Source organism: Mesocricetus auratus, unplaced genomic scaffold (assembly GCF_017639785.1).
Source record: "Mesocricetus auratus isolate SY011 unplaced genomic scaffold, BCM_Maur_2.0 Super-Scaffold_100009, whole genome shotgun sequence".
Classification (NCBI taxonomy): domain Eukaryota; kingdom Metazoa; phylum Chordata; class Mammalia; order Rodentia; family Cricetidae; genus Mesocricetus; species Mesocricetus auratus.
The window spans coordinates 59,543,670-59,562,282 of NW_024429193.1; the positions used below are offsets into that span (position 1 = coordinate 59,543,670).

Sequence of the window (18,613 nt, forward strand, 5' to 3'; positions counted from 1 at the left end):
TATGGAGAGTCGGCAACCTTGTCTTCTCCCTCATTTCTGGTGACATTGTTTTAAGTTTCTCCCCATTTAATTTGATACTGGCTATAGGCTTGCTGTAAATTGCCTTCATTATGTTTAGGCACAGCCCTCATATCCCTAATCTCTCCACAATATTTATCATGAAGGAATGTTGGATTTTGTCAGTTTTTTTCTGTACCTAATGAGATGATCATGTGGAGTTTTTTCTTTCACTTTGTTTATATGGTGAATTATATTTGGTGATTTACACATGCTGAACCAGCCCTGCATCTCTGGGATGAAGCCTACTTGATCGTGGTGGATTTTTTTGAAGTGTTCTTGGATTTGGTTTGCAAGTATTTTGTTGAGTATCTTTGTATTTATGTTCATAAGGGAAATTGGTCTGTAATTCTTTGTTGAGTCTTTATGTGGTTTGGGTAAAAGTAACTGTAGCCTAATAACATCAACTGGGCAACTTTCCTTCTGTTTCCATTTTGTGGAATAATTTGAGAAGTATTGGTATTAACTCTTCTTTGAAAATATGACAGAATTCTGTATTTAAACCATCTGCCTGGGATTTTTTTTTTTTTGTGCGTGAGGGGGAGGGCAGAGGGTAATGCCTATATCTATTTCACTGAGTGTTATAGGTCTATTTAAATTGTTTATTTGGTCTTGATTTAACTTTGGTGAGTGATACCCATCAAGAAAATTATCGACTTCTTTTAGATTCCTCAATTTTGTGGAGTACTGGTTTTTAAAATGTCCTTATGATTCTCTGGATTTCCTTGGTGCTGTCAGCATGTTCCTCTTTTCAATTCCCATTTTGTCAATTTGAATATTCTCTGTGTGTCTTTTAGTTAGTTTGGATAAGGTTTGTCTATCTTGTTGATTTTCTCAAAGAACCAGCTCTTTGTTTCATTGATTCTTATATTTTTCTTTGTTTCTATTTTATTGACTTTAACCCTGAGTTTGATTATTTCTTGCCATCTACCACTATTGGGTGTGATTACTTCTTTTTGTTCCAGAGCTTTCAGGCATGCTGTTAAGCTGCCAGTGTGAGATCTCACCAATTTTTTAATGTAGGTACCTGTTGGGGGAAGTCCTGTGTATTTGTCAATGAAGCACTGTTGGCCAATAGCGAACCAAGATAGGTGGGACTAGGAGTCCAGAAGGACTTTGGGAAGGAGAAAGACAGGGTTAGGAAGCCCGGAAACTTCTCCGGTAAGAGACATACTTAGATTAACAATTATGGGGTAATTACTTAAGTCAGAGCTATCAAGTAAGAAACAAGCAAGGCCAAAAGCTTCATAATTAATATAGCCTCCTGTGTGTTTATTTGGGACTGATGCGGCTCTGGAATCAGGCTGGCGGGAAGGCTTCTCTCAAGGAAAAGGCTTCCCTTAACAGGTACCTAGTGCTATGATCTTTCCTCAGCACCGCTTTCATTGAATTCCGTAAGTTTGGATATGCTGCATATTCATCGTCCCTGAATTCTAGAAAGTCTTTCATTCCTTTATTTCTGTCTTGACCCATCTTTCATTCTTTCATTAACATTTGATTCAATTGGCTGAAAAGCAGCAAATTATTCTGAAGCCCAAAGAATTGAGGACTTGAATCAAACAAAAAGGCGGCTCTCTCTCAAGTTAGGGGTGCTTTAGCCTGTCCAAGTGTCTAAGCTGGCAGATCTGTCTTCCCTGCCTGTGGGGCTGGAACTCATCAGCTCCCTCGAGCAGGCGGCTCCGCCCACAGGCTGGCTTTCAGTCTAAGCTGTGGAGTGCTGGCTTTCCTGAGGTGCAGGCCTTCAGACATGACTAGAGCTGTACTCACTGGATTTTACACTGAAGATCCCGGGACCACTTAGCCATCATCTTCATATAAGCCAATTTCTTACACTACATCACTTTCTAAATCACCCGGTTGATTCTGTTTGTCTGAAGAATAAACTACCCAGAAGTCTGAGGTACCTCCCACTATAGGAACGCTAAAAGTTGAGTAGGACACATCTGGGAAACAGCAAAATGCCTCATGTCCTCTCTCAGAGAAAATAAAGAAATTAAAGTAATGCTGTCTATGTGCTATACTATCATCAGAGAGGCAGACCTCTGCCTAGCACTTGGTTTCTATATTGTGTAAAATTAATTTCTAGTTCTAGCTCCTCAGTTGTAACTGGAAACACAATTGCCTGTCTCGGCATCTCTGGACAGAGTGAGCAGATGAACACTTCTGAGCTATTATAATCTTCCTGAAACAACTGATAATGTTTTACTTGAAAACTGCAATGTGTTCCAACTAAATACAGCTTTCTCCACGTTAGTGACCATTCATAACAGAATTATTTCCTCTTATTCTCCTCCCAATGCAAAGTCATTGTGTATTTTCAGGCTACATTTTATGGCCTATCCATAATAAACAGATCACATCACCCCTGAAGAAACAGCCACGCTGTTTCTATTAAATTCAGTAGCTGCCCCTTAAGCAACTGCAGTCCTAATAGGCAACTGCAACTCACAGCTACCAGTTCAGTCACCAGTCAGTCAGGAATTCTGTTCCCTCAGGCACCAGCTCTATCAAGGTAGCCAGAGGAAACTTTTCTAGATCTCTATTCCTCTATAGAACTCAGAATTCAAAGGTTGAGGTGAAATTCTGCTCACTCAGAGGCTGAATAGCAAGTAACTAACCTCCTCTCCTATCTTGTGTCTCCCCCCAAACAGGGGGTCCTTCTGCTTGGCCCTTCTTTTTTTTTTTAAAGATTTATTTACTTATCACATATACAATGTTCTGCCTACACGCCAGAAAAGGGCACCAGATTGAATTGTAGATGGTTGTGAGCCACCATGTGGTTGCTGGGAATTGAACTCAGGACCTCTGGAAGAGCAGTCAGCGCTCTCAACCTCTGAGCCATCTCTCCAGCCCCCGCTTGGCCCCTTCTTAAGAACCCTTGCTACATATGGTTCCTCCCTACCACTTCCTGTCAGCTAGTTGCTGACTCAATCCCCTGACCGCAGGTTAATTTTATTTACTCAAACAAATGTAGCATGTCTTTGTGCTGTGGTCCACAAGATCATGCAGTGAGATTTCAGTTGACAAACTCACTAGGCTAACCCATCAGAATACTGTTGGAGAAAAATCCCCACTTGCAAAGCATTGGGGATACCTGCTTTTTGAATAGTCACTGTCATCCCTGTAAAAAACTTATGATACCATAGCACTCCACGTTTTACATAGTAGGATTCGTCCCCTAAAGCTCCAGCAGTGTATTAATCAATTATTGGGTACAACTCCCTGTTGTACTGGTAAACTGGATAAAATTCCCCCATACTGTGGGGCCCTGGTGTGGAAGTATTCACATAGTCAAGGAAACCTTCTGTTCTTATAGTCAAATCTATGTAATTTAGAAGCTAGCTCGTCTCTTATGGCAGGGCACCCAACAAGGAGAGAAGCCTTGCAAACAAACTACATTCAGAGGCTCAAAAGACAGGTACTGAGTAGGAGACAGGTCTGTCTGTCTCCACTGACAAGCAGGACTGGGTGGCACAGATTCCTCTAACAGCCAACTCAGGAGAGTGCAGCCTACTGGTCCCCACTCTATCTTAACAAGTTACCAATATACTTAAGCAAGTTGCCATGGCTATCATGATGCTGTGTTTCCAGCTACTTCAAAAGGGAAAGCAAAGCACAAGGCATACAGTGATTCTTCCTGTTTTACATTTATTAATTGTAAACTTCTAGTGTTTCTTCCTTGTTTTACACTTATCAATTATAGACTTCTAGTCTAACTAACCACATAAATGTAGTTTTATGAACTAATACTTTTCTTCCTTTTTACCGATAATAAGCCCCTTACTCCATTTAAGCCTTCCCCCATCTCTAGAGTTTTGCAGGGGACACTTCACAAGTCATGTCCATCCTGTCTCACCCCCCTGCCCCAGATGTGAGGTGCCTGCTTTTCTCAAGATTTTATCTGCCTTCCTGGTTCTGAAAGATACGCATGCCTGGTATCTTTGCTTTTGTCAGGGAAAAAAATTGCTAATTGTATCTATACCTGGCATATAAACTGGAAGCAATAAGAGGAATGTTTGTGTGAGCCAGCTTACTTCCCTTCACCCTCAGACCTGTTTAGCCAAGCCTTAGCAGCTTACTGTTAAGCCCCTAACCTGGACCCTGAGAGGACATCAAGGCTGGAACTCATTCCCCCATCATCTGTGCATCACTAAACAAATATTCCACAGCATAAATGAATGTAACACATCTTAAACTAGTATTCCTCAACACACCCAATATGAAGGCATAACATGAGAGGATATAAGAAAATATTTCTCATTTCCTCAAAGCTATTTAAATTGTGTGTGTGTGTGTGTGTGTGTGTGTGTGTGTGTGTGTGTGTGTGTGTGTGTGTGTACATGGAGCACACATTTTGGAAATATTGGAGATTGACCGTAGATCCTTATACATACCAAGCAAGTATTCCACAGTGATCAACATGCCCAGCCTCTTTGTATTTTTTTATTTTGACACAGACTCGCACTAAGTGGTCTAGGCTGGCTTTGAACTCACAATGTAGCCCAGGCAAACCTTTAACTTGTGGACCTCTTGCTTCAGTCTTAGAACAGCTGGGATTACAGGACCCACGCCTCAGAACTAAGTTTGACCCATACTCTGACTACAACCTTTAGGGGCAGGCTACTCAGCAGGCCGTTCTTTCTTTTTTTTTTTTTCTTTCCTTTCCCTTCCCAGTTTCTTTATCCTCTCTAACAAAATACAAGGACATCTTTAACCCAAACCAAGGTGTAAGTCATCAAAAACTGGGGGAGGTCTCTAGCCAAGAAAGAGACACACCAAACTGTAGTGATCTTGTTCTGATTGTCATGAACTATGAAAGGCTGATGTCACGCCTGCATACCTTCAGTGCTGGTTCTGGTACACCAATAGCTGACAGATGTCCTTCTGAGACACCAAAGTTCAACAGCGCTCTCAACAATCTCCATTTATTCATTCGGCTTTGAACATGTGCAGAGCATGTGTATGGCATCGTTAGAACATAGAGCGAGGTCTACCTTTCCCAGAATAAGCTGTTTTGGGCATGATTACATTGATCAGATTGATTCCAAGTATAGCTAGAACTGAACTGAACAGGAAGTTTCACACACGGAAAATGGGCTTTACAAACTAAAACAGACAACATAAAATTTCAATTCCTAAATAACAATAAGTTTACCAAGAATGTAAACTGGTATAGAAGCACTAATAAAAAAAATCCTATTTTTATGAGGGAAATTCTTGTAAGGTCCCTAGTATGAAAGACAGTAAAGAATGAGTTGAGGGTTATTAAAAACATCTCAGTAGTAAAGAATTCCAACATCTGTCCTTCTGTGTCTATATGCTGCCTAACTTAATGCCAAAAAGGAACCAAAATCAGATTTTTTCCAACCCAGGACTAAGACATTCCATGTTGGTTTTTTAGGGAAACTGCACTTCCTGAATTAAAATAAGAAAATCAAAGTGAAGATGACAGGCCACTTTCCCTTCCCACTGTAATTTTCCTTAATTTGTTCTACCTTGCTAATATAGCCAAGAGTAGGTACTCTTGTACAATTAAGACAAAAAAAAAAAAAAAGACTTTATATAACAAGACCCTAGGGCTCAGGCTCCTCTGTATTTGCTGCAATGTCCATTACTGGTGGGATAGGACTGGAGGAGGAGGTAGAGACATCCATTACAAGACAATATGACAGCAGAACCCTAGGCAGACTTTAAAGGAACTGTTCTACTAGGCAGGACAAAATGGACATTATTAAGTTTCACACTTTTAAAAGTATCACTCTGAATTCAGGAACAAGGGGCATTTGGTTATAGATACAATCCCATCTGTAGGTCCTAACCTTAAATTTAGAGAAATACACTCATTGCATTAATATCATGGATTGGGGTTTCTTACATGATTCCTAAATCCATCTACGATTTTGTTTGTTTAGTTTTTATACAATTTACAGCTATGATAAGAAGACTAATACAGGCAGCCCTGGTTCAGGTGTGGTCTTTGTTTCAGAAAGTCCATCGGTCATGTAGCTGGCTGTCATTGCTAAATCTGTTGCTTGCAGAGGCCTCAGAGCTCTGGGTTTGCCGAGTAGAGTCCTCACCATTTAAGCTCTTCCTACATACGGGGCATGTGTCATGCTGAAACAAGATGATATCAGTCCACATAAACAGCACGGCCTGAGAAGCCAGGAATACCAAATACTCCAGAAACCCAAAGTAAGCTGAGGAGATAGCTCAGTCAGTAAAACACTCACAAACAAAAATACAGAACCCATATAAAATGCCAGTGATACATGTTTGTAATCCCATTTCTGGAGAGGCAGAAACACAGACCCCTGGGGTTTGTGGCCAGCCTGATCTGTCGAGTCCCAAGTCAACCAACAAGAGACACCATTTCAAGAATCAAAGCAAATACTTCTTAAGGAACAACATCTAAGGTTGACCTTTGGCTTCCCCATGCACATATAGCCTGTGTACCCACATGCCACTTCACCCCCAATAGTGAGTTAAGGGAAACTGCCTAGCATTCACGAGGCCCTAGGTTCATCTCTAGTATCACCAAAACTATTAGTAAAATAATGAGTTTACAATGAAAAAGACACCATACCAGGATATCTCCAGAATAGAATTTTAAGCAATGGACAAAATTCTAAGTCAAGAAGCTAATAAGAGCAACACATAACAGCCAACAAAACAAACTGCTATCGGTGCCCTGAATTATGAGACAAAGGTAACTATCAGTCATTTCCCCATGGATTCTAGATGAGGCTAAGCAAACTTTTTCTTTAAAGGGACAGAGAGAGAATGGAGAGATGCTCAGTGGTTAAAAGCATGCTCTACCCTTGCAGAGGACCGAGTTCAGTTCCCAGCACCCATGTATTACGAGTGTTTGTAGCCCAATCTCCAGGGACTCTGATACCTCTTCTAGCCACTGAGAGCATCTGTATTCATGTGTACATACCCACTCCCACAACACATATATATACATGACTTAATTAAAAGCTAAATCCTTAAGGCTTTGCAGGCTATACCAACTCTTGTACACCCTGTCTAGCTAGCACGGGAACAGCCACGGTCTGTTAAATGTGCCAGAAACACTATTTACAAGACCTGCTGGCATGTCACCGAGGCCTGTGTACTAGAGCATACTATCCTCTGGTTAGAAGCACTGCAGAGGGATAACAATGGAACAAAACAGCATAGATGACACCAGGAGCCAGTCAGGAAGGCTAAACTCTGATTTGTTTGGTTCTCTGAACTCCAACTACATCTTTACTCTGAACCAGCCTCATCCTAGCTATAGGTAACTCGCCAGCTGCCTGGTCACACATGAGAGCCCACCGTACTCACCAGTTCTAACCACGGCACAATGCAGCTGCTGTGGAAGAAGTGGTTGCAGGGTAACTGCCGGACTTGCTCTTCAACTGTGTAATCTTCTTTACACACTGGACACTCCAACCCCGTATCTGTTGGAGGAAGAAGTGCACTTTAAAGAAACAAGCAAAAAGGAAGGCAGGAAGACAGCCAAGAGTCAGGCATATGGTGCAGGTCTATAAGCCCAGCACTGGAAAGCAAGAAGCATGGAAGGTCAAGGCTAACGTGGGCTACAAAGTCTACCTCAAAAACAAACAAATAAAAAAGAACAAAGCCAACTAATCTGTTTCTAACAACCCAAGAAATGCATTAACAAAAGGTTTCTCCCCCTACATACACATATGGGTGTGTGTGTGGGATTATATCTAAGTGATAGGCAGATAAAAAGTATGAATTCTATTCAAAATGGAAACAGATATGGCAATAGACATTGAAACAAATGGGGCTAACTCCAATAGACCTAACAGGAATCATATAGTAGACCCAATTTTAGTGCAACAAACTCGAAGATTTAGCAGAGTTGGTCCAGTGAGGTGGCTTAGAGAATAAAGAAGCTTGATACCAAGCCTGATGACCTGAGTTTAATCCATGGGACCCACATCCTGGGAAAAGAAAATCAACTCCCACAAGTTATCCTCTTACTTTACAAAATAAAAACAATTCTTAAAATGTAAAAGATGAGCAGAAACTTGTCTATTAAATAAAATAGGGAAAACATCCTCCCAAATGTGTGACAGCCTCTGTCAGCCAGTTTTTGCCTAGAAAACAGTGACAACCTGTGTTCCCTAAGCAAGGGGCTTATCTCAGCAACCTCCACAGGGCTAGCCAGGGTTTTAACCACCCTTACCCTGTTCTTGTCCTCACTATGCTCTCTTCAGAAGGCTGTCCAGGGTCCTCTGAAGCTGTTAATTAAAAGTTGTACCAGGAGATATGCCACAGAACTACAGGAGGCAAGTGCACCCAGGATTCCAAACCAACCAACAGAAGGCTTTTCCTTCAGAGAAAATGGCTACTATATTCAAAGTTCTAAGTGGCAAATTCTGAATTTCAGAAATCTGGTTAGTAGTATCTAATGGCTGAGCTAAGCTCCAGGCCCTAACCATGATCAAGGCGTTTGGAGAAAAGATCCCTTCCTAGCCGGCGATGGTGGCACACACCTTTAGTCCCAGCACTCGGGAGGCAGAGGCAGGCGGATCTCTGTGAGTTCGAGGCCGGCCTGGTCTACAGAATGAGCTCCACTTCTTATGTCAAGTCTACTACAACAGTCTACTAGGCAGCACCCAATTTTAACCCTTAGCAATCCAAATATATCCAAACTTCACTTCCAACCAATTTGCCCTAAACCAGCTTCAGGATAACCTCCAATTTATCTCTGCCTGGACTCTCAGCTAGCACCTCAAAATCAATAAATTCAGAATTAAAACCATCACAGCATCTCCTTATGCAGACCAGAGCCAATTCATGGTTGCCCACTACCCAAGCCTTTATAGCCCTCTGGAATTTCATAATACCTTTAATAATCCTTTTGCCTCCTTCATATTACTATGTAACAGTAATAAAACTAATGTTTTTTTTTTCAAAATTGGACTTTTCTTTTTTGGGGGGGTCACACTATGTAGGCCTAGATAATCTACAACTCACTCTGTGAACCAGGCTGGCCTTGAATTCCGAGATCTGCCTGTTTCTGCCTCCCTAGTGCTGGGATTAAAGGTGTGCACCTCCATGCCCTAATTGAAAATTGCACTTCTAAATCTACCTTTTCCTTTCTGCCAATACTAGCACTGTCACTAGAATACCACCTGAACTACAGCAAAAGCCTCCCTAGTTTGTCCCCACCTTCTCTCCTTCCCATTTTATCAAACGCATTATTTCAGAGAACCTTCCTAAAGATCTCTCACATCCCTCACCCCTCCATCTGAGGAGCCTTTCAGAAGGGTGAGGACACCAACACAGTCATGATATAATCCACGGTCTTCCATTCTTTTCTCATACGTTACATGCTGCCCTCAGTTTCCTCTCCCTTCACTCCTCCCAGTATCCCCACACCTTCCCTGATAAACCCTTACTAGCTCTGGAGTGGACTCTGATGTGAGAGGTAGACAGCGTCTGACCAGACAGGGAAAGGACAGGCTTGTTGCAGAAAACTTCAAACTGCTAGAGAAGTTTCAAGATGTTTTAGGTTGTAGACCTGACCACATCTCACATTTGAAACAAATCCCTAGCCTGGTTATTTGTCCTCTTCTCCTCTCCCTATGTTATCATGTGCCCAACACTATTTCCAACAGCTTTTTGAAACATTTAGTAAATTTGTTTCCAATGGTAAGTTCATGTACTAATTATAATCAAGTTTTGTACAAAAGGCTGTATCTCTTTATTTCCAGTGGGACCTAGGAAGCAGGCGTGCTAACTAGGTCCTCCACAGCTGGCAGCCAGACAGGAATGTTAGGAAACCATAGCTTTAGAACAGAAGTGCACTGAATGTTAGATCTGACAGGATGACAGAACAAATGTAAAAACAACTTACCAACTTGTTCCTGAGTTACTGTCACCGTTGGGAGAGAAGTGATCTTTTCCTTGTCAGCTGGAGGGGGACCTGTGTTTTCTAGCTGTCCTAGAAGCTACAAAAAGAAAATGCAGCAATGTTGGTTACCTCAGTACCTGCAGATGGACCGTTCCAGCTGAGAACAAACAGGGCAGGCATTAAGACTGTTCACGGCTCTTAATTTCTGCAGGACTCCAAGAGGCTGGGTTCCCCTCCCGGGTGATGGAACACTCACAGCTGCTTCACAGTGTCAGAGTGACACCAGTGTAAGCCATGATTAAAAGACAGACTCTTAACTGAAAGGCTCATCTTTGGGCACAAAGCAAACTTAAGATACCAAGATTCGTGATGTCCTGAATGAAATTACAGCTAATAAAAATCAACAGCTAACCAGTTCAAAATTTCCTTCAGTCAGAAGGAAGGCATGGGAGTATGAAAAACAGCAAAAAGCCAAGAAATGGGTATATTAGTGTCTATAAGAAGACTCAGAATAAACAACATGCTTTCTATTCTCAGCAGTCCACAGGGAAATGAACATAACCATGCAGAAGCAATTATACACGGCATGGAAAGATCTTCTCTGCTTCCTTCCTCTACTTTGCTCCATCTAGCAAAGCCCCTGCTTCAACGTGTGCAACCCTATTGTTCCGTGAAGCACCTGTCCCTCATAGGACTGAATGAGGACAAAATTACAATATACCATTACAGGAGAAGTTTTTACTTCCTCTAGAGGTAAAATGATCTTCTAGAAAATCCCTGATGCCTAACAGGAACATGGAAAGTAGGCTAAACCCATAGCCCATCCATCCATTTGGTAAAAACAGAAACCCAAAAGCTCAAAATGTCAGTGAAAGCAGAGTGACTGCCATTGCAGAGAGTAGCAGAAGGAATGCAGGAAGCTGTGGACCCATGAGACACCCTGAACAGACACCCTCTCAAACGGCAGCTCCTCACCTGGGTTACAATGGCATCAAGCCCTGTCTGACCCCAGGCATAGTCCCCAGGGTTGGAGTGCAGCATCCCGCTCCTATACGTGAGATGAGACAGACAAGATTAGGTGGGGCGACCAGGCTCTGCCTTATACCACAAAGGGGGTGGGGGGACTAGCAATGGGATATGCTCTCTCGGAGGTAAAAAGTCACTAGTCCTCTAAAATCGAGAGGCAAAGACATTCTCTGTATTTGAAAGGTCAACCAGATTATCTAGAGATATGCTTCCATTTTCAACAAATTTTACCTAACTGGAACAAAATATGATGCCATCTAAAATGCCACGTAACACCCCAGAGCAAAAAACGAGTTCACTGCCCATGGGTTAAGAAAGGTTTGCATTTTGTCTGACCCAAATCAATAGCAGCTTCCCTGATTCAAAGAGGCCACATGAGTCCTCCCACAGTCTTCCTGGTAGAGAAGCAACCACAACAGTTCCTGTGAATTATGACCCAGCACTTACAAAGGGTCTTGGCCATTTCTGTCTTGGTGTAGTTGGTTCAGTACCTTGGATGAAGGCATAGGGTATAGCTAGACCACACTTAATGTAACTAGAGGCTATAAAATGGGATAGATGTGGGGAAGAACTGAGTTACCTCTGAACAGAAAACCCACCTATCGCAACATTGGAAGACAAGTAACTAGAGGAAAGATGGTTCTTGGAAGACATTGTCTGTAATCCCTGCCATGCCTAAGTGTCACTCTGACACTGAACTATGTGTGTCTTTGTTTGTTGAGAAACTTCCTCGCTTTGAGAAAACAAAGTAGAATGTTACGTTTTCAACTTCAGAAATGACTGAAGCACATCTTCCTGTGTGGCCCATAAGGAAAACTCACAAACAGATACCAAACCTGGCAGGGACCATGTCATCACCCACCACAACATTATCCTCAGACCAAGACAGAAAAGGTACCAGGGATATCCAGCCAGTATCCTAAGGGACCAGGACAGCTGTCCTGAGCATCCTCAAGGAAAAGTCAGTTCTGACTGAGCTTGGATTCTGCAAGCAATAGTGGTCTAGCATCCCAGGCACATCCATATACTCACCAATCAGTTTTTCCTTTCTCTGTGGTACAGAAATGATAGTATCTAAAATGGAACTACTCAAGCAGAATAATATAGACAAAGCATGGTCACTCACCAAGAAAAGGGATGTGGGGATCCAGGAATTGCAGAATTTGCAAAGAATCCTGCAAAGATCTGTTGTATTATTCTGTTAAAGGAGAAAAAATGGTATAAAGTAACACACAGAAATATTCTACAGACAATCATGGCTGACTAATCAACTACCAATACCCTAAAATACAATTGTTTTCAACTGGTCATTATACAAAAGATAGCAGCAGAAATCAGCCCACTGCCTGGAGTATGTGTGTCCGTTCTTCCACCTTACAGATTAGTACTTCTGTTTATGAATTAGATTTTAAAAATGCCTGATGTTATGATGTAGTTATCAAAACATTTCCTTGTGTGTCCGATACTAATTTGAGAAAGAGTTCAAAGGATGCTATCCCAAGGGCATTCTGGACCCATTTCCTTTTAAACAAGGACATTAAGCTAACAAGTCTGACAATAGCCAATATTAGACCATAGGACAAATATGTCTACAAATTATTCAATACTTCTCTCCCTTCAAACTTGGTTGGACTTAGTGACTCATGTCTTACAGACAAGATATGGCAGAAGTGACTATATGGCTTGCAAGATTAGGATATAAAAGTGATCATGATTTTCCTTCTACCTCTGTCTATATACTGGATCATTTACTCTAATGCAGCCAGCTGCCAGGTCAAGGGGACAGTCAAAGAGCTCCATGGGAAAGCCATATGGTGAGTAAACTAAGGCAGCCCGCAAATCCTCAAGTGAAGGAGCCACCCATGGAAGCAGATTTTCCATGCCCAGTTCAAGTATTCAGGTGACTACATCCACAATGTCACACTGACAAATTTTAATTTGTTTATGTATATGGTGTTTTGCCTGCCTGATGTCTGGGCATACAGTGTCCATAAAACCAGAAGAGGGCATCAGATCCCCTGGAACTTAGGTTACATCATAGCTAAGCCTCATGTGGGCACTGGAAATTGAACCAGGATCTACTAGAAGAGCAGTCAGTGCTCCTAACTGCTGAGCCAGGTCTCCAGTCCTGCACTGACTCTTAGTTGTTGAAAGGTATTTAGTAGCAGTCTTCCTGATTTTAGTGAGAATGAATCCGCTTCTTTTTAAGAGCAAGTTTGCTTTTGGTTCCCAAGAGGGTTAATCTTGACTGACAATTTGACAGGCTCTAGAATCACCACGGAAACAAATCTTTGGGTATGGGACTTTCAAGATTAGGTTCATTTAGTTGAGGTGGAAAGATTCATCCTAGACATGCGATGATGGCATGAAATGAATACTCATGCCTCCGCCTCCTTGTGCCCAGCCGCCTCAGGCTCCTGTTCCCATGACTTCTCTGTGATGAACTGCACCTTGAACTGTGAACCCACAAACCCCTTTCCTCCCTTACATTGCTTTTGTACAAAGTAACTAATATAGTTCCTAATCTATGTCCTATTATTTGTAAAGAGAAGTCTAGTTTCCAGGATATAGTGGCTCATCCCTACAATGCAGTAACATGGAGGCTGAGTGAGGCAGGAGGATTGAAAGGTCTTGAGGCCTGTGTCTCCACAGAAGCACTGGCTGCAGTAATCGGCACGGTCATCTACTACCTAGTCCTCATTGCAAAGAGCCACATCCAGGCCTGGGGGCAGCATCCTCAGCCCTCTATTGCTTCTTTCCATATCAGTTGCTGTTTGCCATGAGTACACTGAAGACACGGGGCTCCTGTGTCCACAGGGAGAGCTGGGGATCCAGCTGCCCTTATCCACCTGGACGGCAGAGATACTGAGTGGAGAGCTGTACTCTCCCCAGTGTCCTCTGTTTTCTGTCATTGCCCTGATTGCCAAAGTGGCTTGGGCTTTAGCCTTCTCTTTTCTAGTTTGTGGCCTCTTAGAAAAGACCATCTTTTCAGCAGGGCAGTGGTGGCACACGCCTTTAATCCCAGCACTTGGGAGGCAGAGGCCAGAGGATCTCTGTGAATTCCAGGGCCATACAGAGAAACCCTGTCAAAAGCAAAGAAAGCAAGAAAAGACCATCTCCCTTGTCTTCACCAGTTCCCCAGGGCAGAGCTGGGTGGAGACCTGGCTTTTGTCAGGAAGTCTTCCCATGGCCAGCCTCGGGTGGGCAGGGCCCTGTGACTCTTTAGGACTGCTTTGGGCTGGAGGCCTCCTTTACTACACCTGTGGTGGGGAATGGCATCTTTTCATACAGAGAAGGCAGGTGCCTTTGCTAGTGTCCCCCAAATTCAGCAATCAGAACCATCGCAACCATCCCCAACCTGGTGGTCATAAGGGGCTACATAGGCCACTCCAGGCAAGACATGGCAACATTCTGCCTTAAAACAAAAACACCATTATGTTATAGCAGGAATAACGGTTCCTTTCTTCTTGGAACTTAAGTCTAACAGGACAGAAGACATTAATAACCTTGTGTTTCAGTTCCAATACCACAACCTGGGTAAATTATGAGCAATGAGTGCTAGAGGCTGGGAAGGCAATAGAGAATGTCCCCTTCATCCTCCACTCTGCTGTCACTGGCATCAGCCATGCCTTCCATGCGAACTGCAGGGCAGACGGCAGCAGCTGCAAGCATAGCATCTCTACCAAGTAAAAGAGCAGAATTCTACCTGGGTATCTATAAGAAAGTATGTGTGTGTTGGGAAATGCACACAGATTTGTTACAGTGGACATGTCGAGTCCCAACAGTGAGAGATGGACTCCACAACTACTCCCCATTTCAAGAACCCCCAGAAAGTAACCTGGTATTTTCTGATCATATTTCAAGATATAATCTCTACTTGGTAAGAAAAGTAAGTGAAAAAAAATACTACTGACTATACAGTCAATGATGCTTGAACATCTAAAAGCATGCAGGTTCATTTCACAATACAACATCTAAATAAAATTAAAAATAGGTGCGTCTATTTAAAGAAATACAACAGTGATTATACAAAGGAAAGAATTCATCAAGAAATAATTTAAATGACCAAAATGTACAAAACATTTTGAGAACTAAAATTTTAACTTACACCCATAGTGAGAATAAATAAAATAAAATCCTCAAAAGACTGCTATACATGAACAAGTGTTGACTGTACAGTGCAACTCATCTGACACATGTTTTTTGTTGTTGTTGTTTTCTTCTTAGTTAAAAGGCTCATGTAATCGAGGCTGACCTCAAACTCATTATACAGCTTAGGCTAGCCTTGAACTCCAGATTCTTCTGCTTTCAGCTCCCAAGAGCTGTTGTTACAAATATATGCCACCACACCTTGCACAAATATGCCATTTATTCCACTGTCACTGATTAGTAGACATTGTGGATGACTAATCATAAATCCATCCTCAACATCATTCTCCTTGCCACCTCTCAGCAAAGGATAGAAAGTTCAATCTACTCATCTAGCTTTCTTTATCATCTGTGGGCAGGAAGCATGCTTGCGACACAGGGAATATTCTTAGCACAGAATGTATGAGGCAGTAGAAAAAAAATTCCCTTTCCTTTAACAAAAATGTAATATAAAGCAGGCTTGGCGACAGCAGGAAGACTGGAGTTCAAAGCCAGCCTGGGACACTGGGTAGATACAAATAGCCTCAGAAAACTAGTTTTAAGCAAGAATGATAGAGAAGTTCCATACTAAGCTCTCTGTTCTCATCTATTTAAATTATGATCTTTGTATTCTGTGGTGATTTGAATAAGAATGGCCCCCAGTTGGTGGAACTGTTTGGAAAGCAATAGGAGGTGTGTCTCTAGGGTCAGGCTTTGAGGTTTCAAAAGCCCAAGGCACTCCCATTGCACCCTCTCTCAGTCTCCTACTTGCAGACCAAGATGTGAATTCAGATGCACCAACATGTCTATTGATCGCTGCCATACTGTTCGTCCATGATGGACTCTTAGTCCTCTGAAACCATAAGCCCAATTAAACATTTTCTTTTATAAGTTGCCTAGATCATAGTGTTTTATCACAGCAAATGAAAAGACAGATCCCAATGTTATATAATTTGTTATACCTCTTACTATCATTCAAACCCTTTCCCTCCCTCCCTCCCTCCCTCCCTCCCTCCCTCCCTCTCTCTCTCTCTCTCTCTCGCCCAGGTTGGTCTTGTTGATAAATCCCCTCTGTGTTAATCTGAAACATTAATAAAAATGCTACAGAGCAATGTATTAGATTTATCACTCTCAGCCGGGCGTTGGTGGCGTATGCCTTTAATCCCAGCCCTCGGGAGGCAGAGGCAGGCGGATCTCTGTGAGTTCGAGGCCAGCCTGGTCTACAAAGTGAGTTCCGGGACAGCCTCCAAAGCTACAGAGAAACCCTGTCTCGAAAAACCAAAAAAAAAAAAAAAAAAAAAAAAAAAAGATTTATCACTCTCTACTTTATCACCAATCCTTAACTGATAATACTTGAATATGACATTCAACTTAATTTCATTTAATCTTGTCTATATTTCTGTCTTATCCACAAAAACAAGTTTGAAGACCTTATAAAAATTAGATTATGCCAGTATGCCCTTCATGAAATAACCCTTAAGAACTCAAAACAACAACTCACCCTTCAATAGCTGGTGACCTGTCGGGACGAGTACTTCCTCGAGACCTGTATCTTCTCGTCATTGGCAACCTTGGAGGCCGACTTGGTCCCCAAAAGTCAGTGTGAGTTTGGTGACCTCTCTCATTGGCTCTATTATCTTGGTCCAGTGGATTGCTAGTTAGAAATGATCTAAAATCTTGTAAAAACATTGTATGATCCAGACGGTCCCAGAACTAGTAAAAACCAGTTTAAAAGGGGGGGGGGGAAGAAGCACATATTAGGAAAAGGAAAGAAAGGAGCCACTTTTAACACTTTAAGATGTCAACAGCTTCAAAATAGTGAAATATACTTCCCTAATTCTATATAGGACAGTACTTGCCTAGAATGAGGAAGGCTCTTGGCTCAATCCCTAGCATTGGTTGATTGTAAATAAATAAATAATCAAATAAATAACTTAAAACTTAAAATAGTTAATTCTCTTCCTATGTAAGAAGCAATTTCCTAGCTCTCTTCCTTAACCTGGTCCCCATATCCATATGCTTCTGACCAGTCTCTCCTTCAGAAATATAGTATGAGCTAAAGGTAAGCAAGGACATCCATCTCATGCAAAACTCATATCAATATTATACCTTTGTGTTTTGTCACAAGTGGAGTCTACATTCCAACAAAACAAGTATATTTCTGCACTTGTAAAGAACACATCATCACCACTAAGTAGAGACGGATGTCTATAAAACACTTCTCTTGACTTAGCACTCACATCAGAGAGAGGCTGTGTCAATACTGTGGCAGAGCAGTGTGGCTATACCATTACACATTTTCATCATTAATATGGGTAGGAGAAAGGCTAGGTTGGGGAGGAGAATCCAAACACAAAGGGATATACCTTCTTCTCGGCGCCACATGGAACCTTCTCTAAAATTGACCACATAATAGGACACATAGTAAATCTCCACAGATACAAAAAAATTGGAATAACCCCCTGTATCTTATCAGACCACCATGCATTAAAATTAGAATTGAACAATAACACAAATCGCAGAAACACTACAAACTCATGGAAATTGAACAATGCACAATTGCACCATCCCTGGGTAAAGGAAGAAATGAAAAAAGAAATTAAAGGCTTCCTGGAATTCAATGAGAATGAAGACACAACATACGCAAACCTATGGGACACTTTGAAAGCAGTGCTGAGAGGAAAGTTCATAGCACTAAGTGCCCACATGAAGAAACTGGAGAACAGTCATACTAGAGAATTAATAGCACAGCTGAACGTTCTAGAACAAAAAGAAGCAAACTCACCCAGGAGGAGCAGACGCCAGGAAATAATCAAATTGAGGGCTGAAATCAATCAAGTAGAAACCAGGAGAACATTGAAAAGGAAAGATTTTTTTAAAACTTTGTGTATCTCTCTCTGTGAGTGGGTTTGCATACATGAGTACAGTGTTGAAGGAGGTCAGAAGAGGGCATGGGATCCCCTGGAGCTAAGGTTACAGGCTGTTATGAGCCACAAAACACAGGCGCTGGGAACCCATTACCAGGCCTCTTCAAGAACATCAGGTGTTCCTAACTGCTGAGCCAACTGATGGGGGAGTTCCTGCATATATGCCAATAAAGCACTGTTGGCCAATAGGTGGGACTAGGAGTCAAGCAGAACTCTGGGAAGGAAAACACAGAGAGTCAAGATGTAACCACCATAGGGGTAAGAAGCCCGGAAACTTTTCTCCGGTAAGAGAAATACTAAGATTAACAGTTATGGGGTAAATACTTAAGTTAGAGATAGCCAGTAAGAAACAAGCAAGGCCAACAGCTTCCTAATTAATATAGCGTCTTGTGTGTTATTTGGGGACTACAACGTGGCAGAGCCCAGGTGACTGGTGGGGGTGGGGGGAGGGAACCAGAAGCTTTTCTCTACAGCCATCACTCCAGTTCAAAAGTTTTTCTTTCAAAAAGAGACTCTTCTGCGTCAAAAGAATTTTATTTTCAAGTAGGAAGACATAGATACCAATCCCCCCAAAACACCCCCACCCCAGAAAGGAAGAAGAAAC

The 18,613-nt window shown here is 42.1% G+C and overlaps 1 protein-coding gene across 2 annotated transcripts in view; it reads right to left on the reverse strand.

Moving 5' to 3' along the window:
- Positions 1–4,966: 4,966 nt before the first annotated feature.
- Positions 4,967–18,613, reverse strand: part of Rnf115 (ring finger protein 115) — a 53,077-nt gene continuing 39,430 nt past the window's right edge. For both annotated transcript variants that reach the window (XM_040752187.1, XM_040752188.1), the window contains exons 4-9: positions 16,584–16,795; positions 12,081–12,152; positions 10,904–10,976; positions 9,932–10,025; positions 7,384–7,499; positions 4,967–6,171 (exon numbers count right to left, since the gene is read on the reverse strand). In XM_040752187.1, the coding sequence (XP_040608121.1) occupies positions 6,040–6,171; positions 7,384–7,499; positions 9,932–10,025; positions 10,904–10,976; positions 12,081–12,152; positions 16,584–16,795 (699 nt within the window). In that variant the 3' untranslated portion in view covers positions 4,967–6,039. The remainder of the gene's footprint in view (positions 6,172–7,383; positions 7,500–9,931; positions 10,026–10,903; positions 10,977–12,080; positions 12,153–16,583; positions 16,796–18,613) is intronic.